At 45.0% G+C, this 18,299-nt stretch overlaps 1 protein-coding gene across 3 annotated transcripts in view; it reads right to left on the minus strand.

The window, feature by feature from the left end:
- The window catches only part of sbf2 (SET binding factor 2), a 103,309-nt gene that overhangs the window by 30,505 nt on the left and 54,505 nt on the right, over positions 1-18,299 (minus strand). For all 3 annotated transcript variants that reach the window (XM_061813735.1, XM_061813734.1, XM_061813736.1), the window contains exons 16-19: positions 17,813-17,962; positions 8,269-8,337; positions 1,476-1,646; positions 204-469 (exon numbers count right to left, since the gene is read on the minus strand). In XM_061813735.1, coding sequence (XP_061669719.1) covers positions 204-469; positions 1,476-1,646; positions 8,269-8,337; positions 17,813-17,962 — 656 coding nt within the window. The remainder of the gene's footprint in view (positions 1-203; positions 470-1,475; positions 1,647-8,268; positions 8,338-17,812; positions 17,963-18,299) is intronic.

An 18,299-nucleotide genomic window follows, 5' to 3' on the forward strand; every position in this document is an offset into this window, starting at 1 on the left:
CTGAGGTGCTTATCCTCACAAGGGTCAAACGGAACACATGCACACAGATAATATTACAATACTCACGTGACCTCAAAATTACTGCCGAGGGACGGACGAGAGAACAATGGGCACGGCGACAGCCGTAGCAACAACAAGCTCAATACGGCAAAACCAGAAAAGTGCAAAAATGACTCAAACAAGTGAACCGTCCCTGTGCTGACCTGTTGGTGACGATGCTGTTGCTGCCGCTCTCCCAGTCCGCCGCGGGCGCGTTGCGAAGCAATTTGTTCTTGCTGGTGTCCAAAGGGATGAGCAGGTAGACCATGAGGCTGGCGTAATGGATGGCCTGGCTGAAAACGGTGCTCTCCTCGTTCTTCACCAGTTCCTGCTGCTTCTCTTTGTTCAGGCTCGGCCACAGGCGCAGCTGCTTGGCCGCCAGGTCCATCGCCGTCTGCTCCTCGTCTTTCGCAGGCACCGTGCCCGCATCCTGGGGGTGAGATGGCGGAGAGGAAATGTTTGAGGGGACCGAGGGCCACTGCAAGGTCACTGGGAGCTCCCATTTGAGATTTAGCACAGAGTCGGCAGATAAGCACTGTAATTTTCACACTATAAGGCGCACCTTCAATGAATGGGCTATTTTGAAACTTTTTTCCATATATATAAGGCGCGTAGAATAGATGCTACAGAACAGGCTGGGGTTACGTGATGCATCCATTAGACGGAGCTGCACTAAAGGGTCAATATTGACCCGTGTATAAGGCGCACCCGATTATAAGGCGCACCGTCGCCTTATAGTGCGGAAAATACGGTAATAAATAGTGTTTAAAAAGGGAGTTGGTAAGACTGGGTAACCCCAAACTATACATACAATTTTAAAAACAATATTATTACTCTCCTATCATTGAATCATTTTTCAATCAGCCCATTAATTTAACATTTTTGCTCTGGTACACGTGCTCTGCCTTCTTGGCCAAGTCACCCTTGCAAAAGAGAAACCTTTTTTATTTCCAGGTTAAATGAAAATGATAATTGACAGTATGAAGATGAAGAATGTGAAGTCACTAAAATTGCATGGTCAAAGAAATATAACCTGGGGACAGACCAAGAGTTGTTTTTTTGTTGTTGTGTTTTTGGTTTTTTTTTTAAAGATGAAATTTGACAGAAAAGAAATAATTTACCCTTTTTGTGAAGTTGTGATGACTTTAAAGTACCGTACTACCTTTTTCGAAAAACAATTTAGTTCAGAAAGAGTGTAAAAAAAAAAAAATAAACAATTAGGACAACCCAAAAATCTGAGAAAATTTAAATGGAAAAAAATGAGTTTCCCAGACTTTCAAATGTATTTGGAATCTGTCAGGTAGGTCTCGGTGTCATAAATATACTTTTTCAATGAATGGAAAATGTATTCCAAAAGAGCTCAGACCTAAGAGATCAGCTCAATTAGACGCCAGATGAATCTGAGGTGAAGAAAAATGATATTTTTGTTTTTTTACCTTCAGCCTGGAAGCGATGCCCCACTTCTCCTCCGGAGTGTTCAGATACAAATCTCGGATCTGGCTCTGGACCTCGCTGTAGAAAGTGGCCTCCCAAAACTGCTGGTTGGCCCAGATGGGGTGGTCCTGGATGCAGGTGTACGCAAACTGGTTCACGCCAGCGGCCAGTTTCTGACCGACAAAAAAAAAAAAAAAAAAAAAAATTTTTAAAGCAATACGAAAGAAAAAGCGCGTTAAATAATAAATTACAAGTACTGCATTATGCCGGTCGGTCTCTTTTGAGCTCACATTAGCGGCAACAGGCTTCAGAATTACACTTTCTGAAAATATGAGGTGGCGGTAAAGACGATTATGAGCCAGTCAAAACATCAAAATGATATAGACAAAAATGGAAGCTGTACGTAAATGTAAAGCTCAGCCACAACAAAGCACCATATAATAATTCACTTTTACGAATTTCTGGCGAGCGCTGAAGACATGATTACTCTTTACAAATTCCAAATTGAAATGTGCATTATATCAAGTAGAGAATCACACATCCATCCATTTTTCTGAGCCGCTTATCCTCACAAGGGTCGTTTCTATTCCACCGATCAACTCAACTATTTTTATTTGATCAAATGGTTGAGCCATAAAACTGTTAAAATTGCAATTGTGTGATAAGAGGGGAGAAAAAAACCCCACTGTGTCATATCATAAAATCGTTTGGAAAATTCAAATGCGCGCTGGATGACGTCGCGATGGCTGTACGGATTTGTCTCCGCATACTTCGGTCTCACCATATCGCAAAAACCCGCCTTTTTTTGAAGACTAAATTGTCCTACGACCGCGTGATGAATGCTTCCCCTCACACAAAATCAGACGCCATTGTCTTCAGGATAGGCAGCATGATCCATAGAAAATTATTGGATGTTCATTGGATGATGAGGGGGGAAGAGGGGGTGGGGGGGGGGGTCATCCTTGTATCCAATTTCTTTTCAATGTGACGAAATTGACAGCTGCTCTTGTTTTCCCCGCTCGTTTCAAAAACCGAAGTCGAAGCAGCTATGGTTTAAATCGAAAGCGTGACATTTCCAATTTGTAATCTGCGGTGACATCAAGACGCTCAATGCAGCAGCAGTCCCTTGTTGTTGTTGTTTTTTTTGGGTGGGTGGGGGGGTCTTGTTTATTCTGAAACAGTTCTCCTTGTTTTGTTTTGTTTTCTTTTGTGTGTGTGTGTGGGGGGGCGAAAGGGTAAAGCACATTGTTGTTTTTGGAAGAAATATCCAGGAAGGAAAAATGCAACGCTTGACCTCTGACATGAAACCTGGTTATCACCTTGAAACATTACAATGTTAGTGATGCATAACCCTAAATAAAATATACCAATATGAGTCAAAACAATTGTCGAGCTCAGAAATAAGACCAAGGGCTGTTTTGGTTTTTTTTTTGGACCGGCTTTTGATTCCTCTCCCCGCAGTATTAAACACTACGCAGTGTTTATTTTTTTTTTTTTTAAATTATTATCTCTTCAATGTTCACCCTGAAGCATGTGAACTGGAGGCGGTTGCTATAATTATAAGCAGCAGAAACAAAACAGCTTGAATCACAGCACGATGGGACCGAAGCCAAGAGATGGAGAGCGTGCCGAGCCGTTTCTCAAGTGCGCCCCGTTTATCCTGGGTCGCAGTTCGTTGGATTGATTGAAAACAATAACATTTTAATAAAACGATGAACCAAACCTTGTCCGTAATGCGGCACACGATCACAAAAGTATAAATCGAGCCTCTTAAGAACCAAACCAAAACAAAAAATTGACATGTTATTGCAGAGTCTTGTGCTTCTCTCTTCTGTTGCATTACACAACAGAGAAATGTTTCTTTGGAATTGTAAGCCTCAAATTATTAATAAACAGTGGAACCTGTGTTTTCATATTTCGTAGTCTTCATAGGATTGGGGAGTTTCGCGCCTGTGCCTGTCAGACAGAACTCACAGACAGCAGGACACCATCGAACCGGAAGTGCACGTTGACCACACGGGATGCAAGTTGCTCGATCGTCGCGTTCAACGCAAACCGGCGAGGACAGCAAACGCCGGGTTTTAAACTTGACCCTCTGGATTTTGATGCCGGCGTCCCGCCCGTTACGTCTCTGGCACCGACTTGGAAGCGGGCAAAATTGGGTCAACGTCAACGGGGGCCCACCACGCCCCGGGTCAGTAGGCCACTGTGAGAACGCTGACTTCTCAGTCCTGTGAGGAGTTGAAAATGTTACATTTCCCGCAGCTTCCTCGCGTTTCATTTCGCTCTCTCTGGAATAGAACCCCACCTATCACGTTGATTCAGCAGAGTCATCAAATGACTTTCGGTCGCGACGTCCCTACTTTTCAGTCACGACGCGACACGAACGGCTGCAAAAATCCCTCATTGGCACCAAGTTATTCGGTGAGTCGTCCAAAGACATTCCAGACAAAGAGAGGTCAACGTCGGCGTTCGAAAATAAGCGGAGGAAAGACTTCGCTGAGACCAAAGCCGACGATGCGTGCGGGAGAGGAACGTGACCTAGTCTAGACTCTGCGCAGACATGTTGATTTTAAGCGATAAGGATGAAAGAAACGCCACGACAAACAAACAGAGGCACTTATGAATAGACGGATTGTCTTTCAGAAGCGCTGTAACACCTCTTTGTGCGACGCGCTATTTGCCGAAAAGCAGATGTGTGCGTCGATGCCGTCTATACTCGGCCTGGGTGTGTTTTTCTGACTCTTCAGATATGTGCGGGTCATTTTGACCCAGGTTATCTCTCCTGAATACAGCGACACGCTCACAAGACAAACGGCAAAGTGGGAGATGGGGAAGGGGAAGAGGAAAGGAAATAAGGGAATAAAGTTGAAGGGAAAAGGGGGAGTATACTTCCAGCAGACCCATCTGGCTGAGGGACGCGACTCGTGGGGTGAGGAATGCGAGATTGAGAGAGGGGGTTAAAAACGGAACCAAAAAAACAGCCAAAACGGAGCGAGAAGGGGGAGGAACTGCATGTAAGTAAAAAGTAAAGGGGCTATCGGGACCTGGGATCTTGTTTGGAACTTTAGGGGCCTGATCCTGAGGTTGAGGGGATGAAAGGCAGTCGGAATAACCTCTGAAGCCCAACTGTCATCCCTATAAAACATTCGAAAATAGATACTGAAATGAAAAATATATATAACAATAGTCACTTCAATTTCTAAATGAAAAAACAAAATATGAGCTGAGAGCGCATCATCCATGCGCAAATTTGCGGAAGTGTCATTCTACGACATCCAAGCGGTCGCCATATTGGCTGCCATCTACTGCCCGTGACGTCACCCCGGACATTCGCCATTGAAAACACACGGTGGCCCCTACTACGGGAGTCGAACACGCCCCTTCTGACACGGAAGCTCTTTTCGAACAAGAGAACGTCTCACAACCGAGTGAAGTGACCGGGGCAATATTACCCGATTGTTTTGAGCCATATTTAGATGATATGCGGATCACATGTAACTGACACAGACTCCCAGACAATATGTATGAGGCAGCCTGGCTCGTCCGCCCACCTACTGTGGGACACCGAAACTCGGCCGAAGCCGTGATCAGTGGACACGGCGCCGACGGCCACATCGACACCCACCTAACCCACCTCTGACTTACGGATCGGGATCTTTTGTGATGTTCTGAAAGGATTACGTCCTACCCCCCAACTGTTGGTTTTTTTTTTTCAGTAGCCGTATACACACCTACCTGTCGTTTGGGAGCCACGGAGCACTAGTCCTTTTCACCCGTGCAATCCATTTTTCACGACGAACCGGGTCTCTTGGAAACTTACGAAGGGTAAATCCATCCTCCCGAGTGTTCGAGCACTATCCAGCAATGGAATGAGCCGGCATTTTGGCTAACACGGAGGAACAAAGAGCTGCCTTCCTGCAGGTAAAACTGATGGGAACAAATGAGTCCGCTCGAGTGCGGTATTGCCCTGTTCGTCACTTCCTGCTTCTTGTCGAAAACAAATCCCTCGAGAGGATTTTCATGACGGGAGTTACAAAAAGCCGTACATGTCAAAATCATGTTTTGTGGTGAAAAAACGCAAGGGTCTATGTTGGCTGCCTTTTTTTTTTTCATTAATAACGTACTAAAAAGCATGCATTTCATGACAGCGGCCCTTTAAGCACCAACTGGACACAGACACTGCCAAGTGTGTCTCACAGACACTGAGTGAGGGTGCATGTTGTCACTGAAAGTACCGAGTCCGACCCAACTCGTCGTCAGCCCGGAGGCCGCAAAACACTTCAGAGCATTCCGAAATTGCAGAAACAACAAAAGTAATTATTTCATCCTTGGTGGGAATGCCCGCTTGCTTCGCACATAATCAATCTCGTCTATTGTGGAACAAAACAAGACAAGATATTTTGTCGACGACAATGTTGAAAGTCAGAACCGTAAACAACTTTACCGATAGGACATAACTGTGTAATTACACAATGTACAAGTAACATAAATGTTCCAATAGAAGGTAAACATAGTAAAGTAAACCAGAGTTGCACATTTCGCTGTTGCACAAGGTCAATCGGTGCGTCGCTTTTCCCTGATGAGGACACGGTAGAGGAAAATGCCCAGACCATCTTCCACCTCTTGCCACCACGTCGGTCATCAGATATATTTTATCCAGTGAGATAAAATATCGTATCCAACAGAACAAAGACATTAACTGTGGCACATTTAAATGGACTGAATCATATGCAAAAAAACCAACTCACTTAGATGTCAGGGACATCTACTCATATCCTGTTAAATAAATCATAAATGTCAGAGGAACTGTGCGACTCAACAAAACATCCGTCATCACATCCAACAAAGGCCCGCTGTGGCTGTTTGAAACTGATGAACTTCTCCGACTGGCACCACGCATGCAAAATACAGCACGCAGCGACACACATGATGCAAATCAGTCCGTCTTTCGTTCTATCGCAAATGGCGTGTGCAACACATTGCTATAAACGCGTCAGGGGGACGTGGAAAAGCAGTCGTTTAAGGAATCGGCGGAGAATGTGGGTCAATGTCTTCAGCTGTTCAGCGCCAACATATGGAAACAAACCAAACACTCTGCCGCGAGTGACGATTGTGGTAGCAAACAGCTGTACGGTGAGGGATGTTCGCATGTTCCCTGGCCCGGAGACGCGGCTCAGATGGACCGTACCGCTCACGGGATCAAAACGGGACAAACTGAACTGAAAAAGATGCACTCGGACTTGGAAAAACAAATGATACAAATACATGTTTAGTAATTGCACACTTGTTTTCCAAATCAAAGGATCATCGTCAAAATTGATGTTTTCAACTACAACCTCAGCTGAACAATCATATGATGAATTGGATTTTTCATTTTTGTACACTGTGCAACAAAATGCAGACGGCACAAAAATTCATATGCCCCTGTTTTTTTTCATATCAAATATTTTAAAAAGTTGCTCTAATTCAAATCCACTTGATCAACTGATCGTCGGCCGGTGTGCATCACGGCGTGTCCATCCCGGCACTGGAGAAATTCCTCCACGGTTCCAAAAAAAGACTATCCGAGTGAGTCTCGTTTTGAAGGGTTGCCAAGCGAAAGCCTCTCGTCTAAAATGAACGTCGCAGCACGGCTTCGTTTCCAAAAACCACCATAAGATTTATCCAACGATCGTCTTGAAAATATGAGACCGGCGTGGATGCGGCTTATGGTCTTATTTCGCAGCCGCGGGATCCAGGAAACTTGCAGTCATCTCGTCAACCGCAGCTTGCGTATAGCAACATATTTTAGAGTCATCTAAAAGGGCAATGACCCCCCCCCCCAAAAAAAAAAAAAAATAAAAAAAATAAAATCTGTAGCAGAACGGCTTTGCATGTAATTATTGCAATGATCCGGTCAGAATCCAGACCTTAACCCGACTCATGTTCTTAATCGAAGACCTGTAAATGTTCAAGAAAAAGCAATTTTGCAACGCGTGCACATTTTGGCTTTTTATGTAATACTTTTGTTGACCGATGTTTAGGAAACTGCAACATCGCCTCTTGTGACAGCAGTCGTGGGTAAGTGACGTGAGCACGATCTAGCCAAGAAATATGCGAGAACGTTGGCAGAATCTACGTTTGGGGAGTGATCGGGAACACGCTGCGCTAATGGGATGCCCCATTACCTTCCTGTTTATGTCACGGCTCCGCTGTGTGACTCTTGCACCAGTGACTGCAGAATCCTTTTTGGCAAATTATCGCCTGATCTCACTTCACTTTTTACCCACTAGCTGAGTGGTCGAGCCCAGCGCGGCGCTAGTTCCAAAAACACAAACATTGCCGTATACAGTTACACTCTGCTTTTACTGGCTTTCGCGGAAGAAATCGTCGGTATTATTCTACTGCGGCTAATAGAAATCTTTATGAAACCACACGCGCTTTCAAATCTTCTAACCCAGCACATAGATATGAAACCATGAAAAAAAAAAAAAAAAAAGATTCACTTTGAATATCTTTTTCTTTGTAGGAGCGTTTAAATGTTACATCAGCCTGCGGCATGTGCTCTAAAATTCATTTGCGTCTCCTATTTGGAAAATGAAATAAAAAAAATACAATTTGCGTGATAAGTGGGGAATGCAGTGTGTATTGCGATAATGGAATCACGTTTGATCGTGTCAAAGGCTAAAAGGGCTGGAAGTGGTTTTAGCATCCGGCGTGGCAACGGAGCACTTCGTATACATTATCGGCGAAATGTGCGAAACAGAAGCCCGACGTGGAGCGCGCACATCTGCGTTCAATGAAACTACTTACTCGGTAAAAAGCTGTTGACAGTGGCAGCAGCGCCGCAGCCACGGTGTACTCTTCTGAGCTGGAACAGTCCTGCGGGTCAAACAACAGGGGACAAAAGTGAGAGCGGGGCAAGACGCAGCGGGTCACAGGTTACGCGCCGGGAGCCGCTGGGGAAAATTAAAAGAAAAGGTATGTTTTGGTAAAGGGAAAAATGGGACGTTGCGTTATTGCTGGTATGTGTTATATTGTAAGAAAAGTTCAAACACGTGAATCATGGAGGCGATGCACACCCAGGGGTAAACTATCCAAAGGCCCGTTACATAAAGCCAGTTGTGTCCTGTTAAATGTCTGTGCCAAGGAAAAAGCAAAAAAACAAAAAACAAACCCAAACAAACTGCCAAAACCACTCACTTCACCATGCCCCAGAGAAGACACCGACATATGCTTCCAATAGCCTTATATAATCTTTGCCCTGACACACTTGTTGAGGCACACCAGTCTTGAATTTATTTGTAACATTTTTTTCTTTTTACAATTCTCGAAAACACTAATTACAATAAGTTGTATCCCAAACATTCACAACATGTTGCAAAAAAAAAAAAAAAAAATTGCTTTATTTTTTTCCAGCGCCATCTGGACATGCCAAGACATACGATCCTCTCTCTCTCTCTCTCTCTCTCTCTCTCTTGTTTTCGTAAAGAGTACAGTCGTTCTTGCCAGCACAGTTTTTCTTTTGCCATCTCCCTGTGCACCCGCCTATCCATCTGTCTAGGAAGTTTTCCATCTATTTTCATCCACTTGAACAGGACTTGGTCGCGGGGGGCAGCATCTCAAGGAGGGAAGCCCAGACTTCCCTCTAGCCCAGCCACTTGGTCCGGCTTTTTTTGGGGGGTATCCTGAGGCGTTCCCAGGCTGGCCTGGAGACATTTTCACTCTAGCGTGTCCTGGCTTTTTCCCGGGGCTCCTCCCGGTGGGACCTCCCCAGAATCCCTCACTAGGGAGGCGCCCATGGGGGCATCCTAATCAGAAATCCCAGCCGTCTCATCAGGTTTCTCTTGATACAAAGGAGCAGCAACTCTACTCTGAGAACAACTCCGTGACCTAAACCCTGACCTAAACCCAATTGAGCTTCTCTGGATGGATCTAAAAATGGCTGTACGCCAATGTTCACCATGGAACCCGACTGATACAGAGGAGCAGCAACTCTATTCTGAGGATTCCGGTTCTTATCCCGTCTCTAAATGAGAGCCCGGACACCAAGCGGAGGAAACACATTTCAGCCGCTTGCATCCGGGATCGTTCTTTCGGTCAAGACCCACAGGTACGACTAAAGGTTAGGGTAGGAATATAGATTGATCGGTACGTCGGGAGCTTCACCTTTCGGTTCAGTTCGTTCTCCACCACGACAAACGCATCAATAGTCCGAAACACCGCTATTGCGGCGCTGATCCACCTGTCGATCTTCCGTGCCATTCTCCTCTCGACCGTGAACGAGACCCGAGATGTTTGACCTCCTTGACTTGGGGCAGGAGCTCCTCCTCGACCAAGAGGTCACGCTACCCTTTTCCGTCCGCGGAGCAAGGACTTGGTTTTGGAGGTGCCGATTTTCATCCCGAGTGCTTCACACGAAGATGGAAAACACTCCAGAAAGAGCTGAAGATCACAGCTTGAAACAGAGTGGAGAGGCAATAAGAGTCCACGAAATGTGACACCGTCCAAGTCCTCGGCTACACTTACAGCTAAAATAACAAAGGACTGACTTCAGAACAACTTTGTGACCTAAACCCTGACCTAAACCCAATTGAGCTTCTCTGGAGAGGTCTAAAAATGGCTGTCCACCAACGTTCACGACGGAACCGGACAGAACTGGAGAGGATCCGCTAAGAGGACAGGTGCAGGATCCTCAAATCCAGGTGCGAAAGCCTTTTTCCATTATTCCCAAAAGGAGGGTGTGAATACTTGTGGCTTTGTGAGATTTAATGTTTTTTCTTTTTTTAATTGATCTCTAAAAATGTCAACAATCACGTTTTTTTTCTGTCAAGATGGGGTGTTGTGTGAACGTTGAGGGAAAAAAAATGAACTTAAATGATTTTAAAATTTAAAGGGGTCTGAATACTTTCCGTACCGACTACTATAATTCCCTCTTGCACTAATTGTATAAATACCGTTGTCACATAATTGGAGCATAATTATTAATTACCACAGGCAACACCAGCTTTTTTTTTTTTCTTCCTCAGACTATTTTAAAATGTCCTCAATTCCTAATTCAATTATAAATGCATCAAGGAAGTGGCAGACTAAAGACTAAAACTTTATGGTAGAAATGATCTTTTTACATTTTTGAAAATAAGGCAGTTTAAATCCATGATTTTCAGGAAAGAAAATTCGACCTTACTAAAGGATCTGTTTAGCACGATATTTGAGAGCATTCTTAAAAAGAAATGATTAAAAAAATTTAAAAAGGAGTAAATGGACATGAGATTTAGCATAACATGGCTATAATGCAGGGCAGCACGGTGGAGCAGCTGGAAACCGTTGGCCTCACAGTACTGAGGTCCCTGGTTCGATCCCGGACCTGCCTCCTTGGAGTTTGCATGTTCTCCCCATGCCTGCGTGGGGTTTTTCCAGGCACATCCCCAAAAACATGCACCATTAATTGGACCCTCTAAATTGCCCCTAGGTGTGCTTGTGAGTGTGGCTGTTTGTCTCGATCTGCCCTGCCATTGGCTGGCGACCGCTTCAGGGCGTACCCCGCCTCCTGGGATAGGCCCCGGCACTCCCCGCGGCCCTCGTGAGGATAAGCGGCTAAGAAAATGGATGGATGGCTACAATGCAGTGTTTGTCACAAAAAACTATTTTATCTTCGGACATGGCAAAGACGTGGTACTTAGCGGTGTTACAAGACAACACCGTTAGGATGGGAAGTCCCAGTACATCAAAAGGAATCAAGCAGGATCCTTGGGGTGGTTCTAAAAACTGATGAGAGAAGGATCCAACTCTGACTCCAAAAATACTTTCATTCTCTGGAATTTTTGGTACTTATTGGTGCTGAGCTTTGTCTGGATAAGCGATTGGACTCAAGGAGAATACATCCAGAGGAAACAAAAAGTAATACCACAATAAACAGCAGAACTGATTTTGACCAGCTGCCGTCCGACATCGCTCTCAACTGGACTTTTGGAGGGAAAAAAAAAAAGTTATTACACGAGACGCCTCACATCACAGACACGAAGAATGTGCGTATACATAGTCACACGTTGAGAAATCAGAATCTCACAGCATAGGGTCAAGAATGCAGCAATCTCTGATATTCGTTTCTAATAGGGCCCCTGTCGCCGCGATTGCTCAAGAGAAGAAGACTCCAAAAAAAAAAAAAAAAAAAAACGAAGCAACAAAGTACCGACGAGCGAAAATGCAAAACACAAGCGGCGCAGATCCACACGAAAGCCCGCCTGCCTCCTGCGTGGACCAGGCAACGCGCTTTCTGTTTGATTTTGCCCGTCACTTGTGTTTGTCTTTTCTGCCATTTGGGATATTAAAAAAAAAAAAAAAAAAAGTTATTACACGAGACGCCTCACATCACAGACACGAAGAATGTGCGTATACATAGTCACACGTTGAGAAATCAGAATCTCACAGCATAGGGTCAAGAATGCAGCAATCTCTGATATTCGTTTCTAATAGGGCCCCTGTCGCCGCGATTGCTCAAGAGAAGAAGACTCCAAAAAAAAAAAAAAAAAAAAAACGAAGCAACAAAGTACCGACGAGCGAAAATGCAAAACACAAGCGGCGCAGATCCACACGAAAGCCCGCCTGCCTCCTGCGTGGACCAGGCAACGCGCTTTCTGTTTGATTTTGCCCGTCACTTGTGTTTGTCTTTTCTGCCATTTGGGATATTAAAAAAAAAAAAAAAAAATAGTTCCACCTCGGAATGGAACCGGCGCAGCATTGTATTACGGGCATCGGGAACAATGCTGCAGGTCACTTGAGTTTACGATCGGAAATGCACAGGTGACGAGTGAATAGCGAGCAATCCAAAACAAAAACAAACAAAAAAATGAAATGCTTCAATCCAATGATGCAGATACAGTAAAAAAAAAAAAAAAACAGTTTTCTGCAACAGAAACAACAAATCGTTACTCTTCAGATGATGAAATCCTCATAAGAGTAAGCTAGAAACTGGAGGCCAGAAAATAGTGTCCTGTAGGAGGCGGTAATGTCTGCACTCTTCTATTTTGCGCCATTTTCGCAATAATACATAATTTAGTATGCATCTAAAAATATATATAACGGTTGACTCGTACAACTCCAAACACGGGGGTTTGGAGATTAAAAGTCATGTACAAAGTGTTTTTTGAGTTTTTTTTGCTTGTAACATTCATCCGTACAGAACAAAATCAAAACATCTGTGGGATTCGAAAACACAAACGCGTCTAGTGAGGAACATTGGGTGAAGCCGACTTCATTGTCACCGACAAACTTTGCCCTCTTCTAAGCTGACCGGACGAGTAGCGAAAGCGCAAAAGCTTTCGAGGTAAACTCGGAAAGTGATTAAGCCCGACAACCTACAAAGAGGCTCAGAATCGACACAAAGTGAAGGGAAAATTGATATTCCAATGAAACGAGAGAAAAAATGAGAAAGCCATTTTGAGGGAAACGCCACGACGGGCGGCGAGCGCTTGCGAGTTTATTTGGGGTGTCGAGAAATGCCAGACGAGAACTCGTAATGTGCAATGTTTCTGTCTGCTCCGACATCCCGCTAACTTCTTTTCCTCCCATTATTTTCCCGTGTTTCTCACCGGTCTTTTCCTCCCCCCTCGAAGCGGGCAGGAACTCTTTAACAGCTACGATGACTAAGGTCGCTATTCGGCCTCAGACACGTACGCGGTGCAGCGAGAACAAACGGCGAAACTCGAGCGTGCGCTAGCAATGATGCAGGAAGTAAACAAAGGGAAACTTCCTGAAACGCTCTCCAGGAAATCTGCTGGATTGAAGTGATGAATCTGGAATGCACACGTAAATGACACGATTACGCATAGAATAGCGCATAACTGTATTTTGGTTCATTCCAACGGGGTTTATCAAAAGGAAGAGAAGGTCAACTAGTCGACCTCTTGAGTGCGCCGAGGGTTCTGAAACCTGACGTTTGCCGAACATGATTACCTGGCCGCGCTGGACATCCAGTGGAACGCGCTGTACATGGGAAGGGGACCCGGTGACCAATCCGACGTCAAGCAGTCCGTCAAGCTGACAGAGGCTGACGGAGGCCATGTTGTTCTCGCAGCACAAAAACTAACTCCTGCGCTAAATTATGTCAAAGCCAACGAAGTCACACACTGAAACGAGCTGATCGTAAAGTCGCGGGGGCACCGTTTGGCTGGTACTTCCTCCGTGACAACACTGCGATCAATTTTCTCTCCCACGACATCTGCGGAGAACAAACTCGCCATCATGCGGGACGTGTGGCCTTGGCGGCACAGCGGCCACGTGAACCTCCCGCCGTAATCCTCCGTCCCCCAATAAACTGCGATTCAGAATGTGTTTTTTAACTAAGATGAGGCCCTGGGCCATGAGAGAGCAGAGCACAGAGGGACTAATAATCCTATCTGACAGGAAATGGTTGGGATGCCAGGATACATCCACAGCAGGCCTCATCCCCCCCACATGGCTCGTGTTCTTCGGGGGGCGTCGCAAGCGCTGACCGGCGTACGTGCACGCAACTCCTTGTGCAATTAGCTCAAATGCGTCAGTGGCGCTCGTTACTTTGTGTGATTCATGGCGGAACGAAATGTAAGGATGATAACCTTTGTTTAAACAGGAAAAAAAAAAAAAATACTGTAAAATCTTTCTGGCCGCAACAACACATTCCTGAGAATGCGAACTTATTATTCATACAGTGCACACTTTGGGGGGGGGGGGGATGGAAAAAAGAAATGAAAGGAATCAAATCACAGAGACTAAAGTCACTGCAGTCGCACCCAAAAGCCAAGCCAAAAAGAAAAGAGTCCATCGGAAGTTTGGGATCATTTCAAACTTAACATGGAAGATAAAGTACAACGTATACCTCAGCAGCACTTATACCCTTGCCGACGTATCAATGTTAGCACAAATTTAACACCACACCTGGCAATGTACTGTCACGCCACTCCGAGGATGCAAACGGTCACAAACGCACTTTCGATTGCTTTATTGAACAAATGGTAACACAACAAACACACAAGCACGTTCGTACACGAGCTGCCAAAAATCACCCGACGTGGAAACGAGCTAGCAAGTTAGCCTGTGACGAGCCAACCGACTCGATTCTCATTCACTGGCACCCACGTCACTCACCGGAGGCAAACGCGCTCAAAGTCACAGATAACAGAGGAGAATGGATACTTCTACCTCACATGTACGCGGTGGTTAATAATCGTTTTAATCAGATTTCCCGATAAATCGATGGGGATACCCCGTTAGAATATCCATCCATCCATTTTCTTCGCCGCTTATCCTCACTCGGGTCGCGGGGAGTCAACAGGCAGGAGGCTGGTCGCCGGCCGATCGCAGTGCACGTAGAAACAGACAAGCCACACTCACAATCACACCAATTAATGTTGCATGTTTTTTGGGATGTGGGAGGAAACCGGAGTGCCCGGAGAAAACGGGTTCACGGGGGGGAACATGCAAACTCCACACAGGCGGGGGTCGGGATCGGACCCGGCTCCCCAGAACTGTGAGGCCAATGCTTTACCAGCTGATCCACTGCGCGGTCAATTCTTAAATATTCAAGCTGCAGCCCACCCAAGTCTCACTATACTGCCATGCGACCTGTTGCACACTTTTGTTACACTCCACCACCTGTTCTGCAAAAAGCTTTCTGAACACTGATTGCAACCACAAAATTGTTACTTCGCCTTAGGCGGCCTTCTCAAATGATGAATGTCACGATTGGATCTCCTAATGATGATGTCATTGTGAATCAACGTGTCACACACGCGTGGACGCCAAAAATCTTAATGAGGCATCATGCTATCGTCGTACAAAAGCAAGGAACATTTTTTACAGTACAGGTCACGCTGATCCCTTGGTCGCACACGCGCAGCACTGCTAAAATATCACGGCGGGGGCTCCGGTGTGTCGAGGGTGTCGCAAGAAAGGGGCGTGAAGACTGTCAATTTGCTATTTATATTCCTTTCCCAGATCATCTCAAAGAAATCCATCAAAACGCAGCTCGGAACCAACGCCTGCTTCCAATGAAGGAAAAACAAGACAGTAAAATTGGAATGTGTGTCACTGGTTTAGCAACATCACTCGTCGTGATTTCTACAAAAATCTTTGTAACTATATGATAGTCGAGTATATAAGTCAGTAACAGCGTCTGCCAATCAATTGTTTTGTCACACGGCCGCGATTTTGACATTGTGTTATTCATGCCGCCGACCCGCTGCCAGGATAAACTGGCTTTGTACTCATAAAAAAAAAAAAAAAAAAAAAAATGACTGGAATCTAAAGTCACCAAATAAAATTTGCTCACTGGGGACCACTGAAGATGATTAAACTCCAAAGAAAGGTCTGATTCAATGCAGTAAAAATGAAGAATTTGCACCAAAAAAAAAAAAAAGAAGCAAAGTGAAGCCTCGGGCTCGTTCAGGCCTGCACAAACCACGCGACTTACTGACTTTGACACTTGTTTCAACCGTGGGGGCACCAGGAAGAGACAAACAACCTGTCCGATAAACAATGAGCCAAATTACTGGACTCATTCTTACAACATGTTGTAAACAACTGGGGAATATACCGGAAAGCTAAAACCGGGAGGAAGGGTAGCCGCGGACAGTCGGTTTTATGTCCAATTGTGCTTCCCTGACACTGCTTTTGCTTAAAAACAGACGACATTGTAAAGATTTTCCTGTTTTGATTTCCCTTCTGGACAGATCGGCTACGATAAATTGGGTTTTTTTTTTTTTTGTTTTGTTTTGTTTTTTTTTACCCCTGAAATGATTTTATGTAAGAGCTGAGGAAAAGAATATGGTTGAGATGCAATCTTCATTTCAAATAGTCACATGATTGGATGTCTGAGTCCAACTATGTATCAGTAGCCATGCTGATGTCCGATATTCTGTGATCAACAATGTGGCGGGACAGTCGAAGGTCTGATAACATTTTTTTTGTTTTCAGGAGACAGATTTCAGCGACATCACGGGCATTTTTCTCAACCCATCCATGGGCAGCGTGGCAATTTTTTGATAAAAGTCTCCTAACAGGCCACAATCAAGGAAATAACACTTTTTTTTTTTTACTTTATGGTTAAGTTATATGATAACTTGAGGCAGCCATGTTGGGTCAGGAAGGAAAGGGAAATAACTCCGTGCTAACTTTGACCGATTAATTATCCTCTCCCGATACTAAATTATGGCTTCAGATTAAAACACTTGAATATTTTGATATACTGAAGGATATATTGCGTGAAAATCATGCTGTCCCTAAAATGGGACGCTGCCCACGAATGGGTTAATAAATTACCCTTTTAACGTTTGGCTTTTTGTCACTTGATGATGCAAGCATTCATCTCTGGATGCTTCTTTTTTTTTTGTTGTTGCTTTTCAGTGTGATTTTTCAAAGTGACAAACTCGCGACTGGGAAGTTTAGTCCATTTTTTGGAAATTCCAGCTCAATGTTAGCGTGGACATGGGATTTGAAGCAGTGAAATGCGATAGACGTCTGAAACGAAAGGCGGAGTGCCTGGCGGTTGCACTCACCCCCCCTGCAAAAAAATACATATGACCTCTCCCGCTGTGGTAAAAACGTCCTGCGTTCATCCACATATTTTTGTTTAACTGCGCATTTTTCACTGGCATTTCGAGAGCGAAACGGAGCAATTATTTCCTCCAAAGATCACCATCCAACTGGAAGACCCAAAATAGCTCCTATTTTCATTCAACGCGACACCGCGCTAACCTTCCCCGCTGCGGTCACGCGACCGTGGTCAGGGGGAGACGCAGGGCTCTTCTCCGTGCCGAGGTCAACTCTTCCTTGTCTCGTCGCACAGCCGAGCTGGGTAGCGGGAAACGGTAAAGCCACGAATCCCCGGTCGCCATTGCACTTTTTTTTTTTTTCCCTCCCTTCTCACCCTCCCACTGAGGAGTCCCGTCTCACTCAAACGGGGACAAACAATGTCACAATACCCGTAACATCTTAATAAACTCGAGAAAAGCGTGCACCTAAATACCACAATAAACGTAAGGAACACTCGCTTGCAACTACCGTAAGGAACTCGAGCAAAACGCGTCTGTAAGCACGTAAACAGAACTTGGATATGCTCTCGTGCCTTCACGAGAGCCGCAGGAAAGGAGGCAAAGAGCCGCGTGCGCCTCGAGAGCCGTGGGTTGGCCACCCCTGGGCTGGATCACAATTTCACAATTTCAAAAAAAAAAAAAAAAAAAAAAAAAAAACATTCTTTGCATTTGATTGCTGACCTGCGGAGATGAATGTCTTTTCAAAAACAACGGCGACAAATGGAACGATAGGTTTTAGTTCCCGCAAAGCCTTTTTTTTGTCGTGTTTCTCCGATCGTGTGGATTACCTGGAGGGCGCAGTTCATCATCCGAACAATGTAGTCAAACTGTTGGTGGTCCAGTATGGCCCGATTTTGTTGGACGTGAAGCCTGAGCTCCTCGGTCAGACACTGGCGAGCTGCTTTGCCTTTGAGGGCCCGCAGAGCAGCGGGAAGAGTCTGTTTGGAGGGATTGGGACAAAGTTAGGGTTGGCGAAAACTGCAACTGATAGATTTCTATGAGCCGTATCGGGAGTGAGAGAAATAGCTGGGGTGTCGGGGGAGGGAATCAGATTTATTGGCGAGTATCATCTTCAGATAGTCACCGTGGTGTCCGCATGGCGGTTAATCGGCTAATTGAATGTGACTCATCCGAATAAATCTGCAATTAATCATGCAAAGTTGATTTAATTTTATTTTGAAGAGTGGGGCAAGATACAGCTGTATTTTATTATAAAGTCAGTGGCCACTATAAAAGTACACCGTGCACATTGCCTGAGCGTTTGTAAAAGCAGGT

This window comes from Syngnathoides biaculeatus, chromosome 3 (assembly GCF_019802595.1).
Source record: "Syngnathoides biaculeatus isolate LvHL_M chromosome 3, ASM1980259v1, whole genome shotgun sequence".
Lineage (NCBI taxonomy): Eukaryota > Metazoa > Chordata > Actinopteri > Syngnathiformes > Syngnathidae > Syngnathoides > Syngnathoides biaculeatus.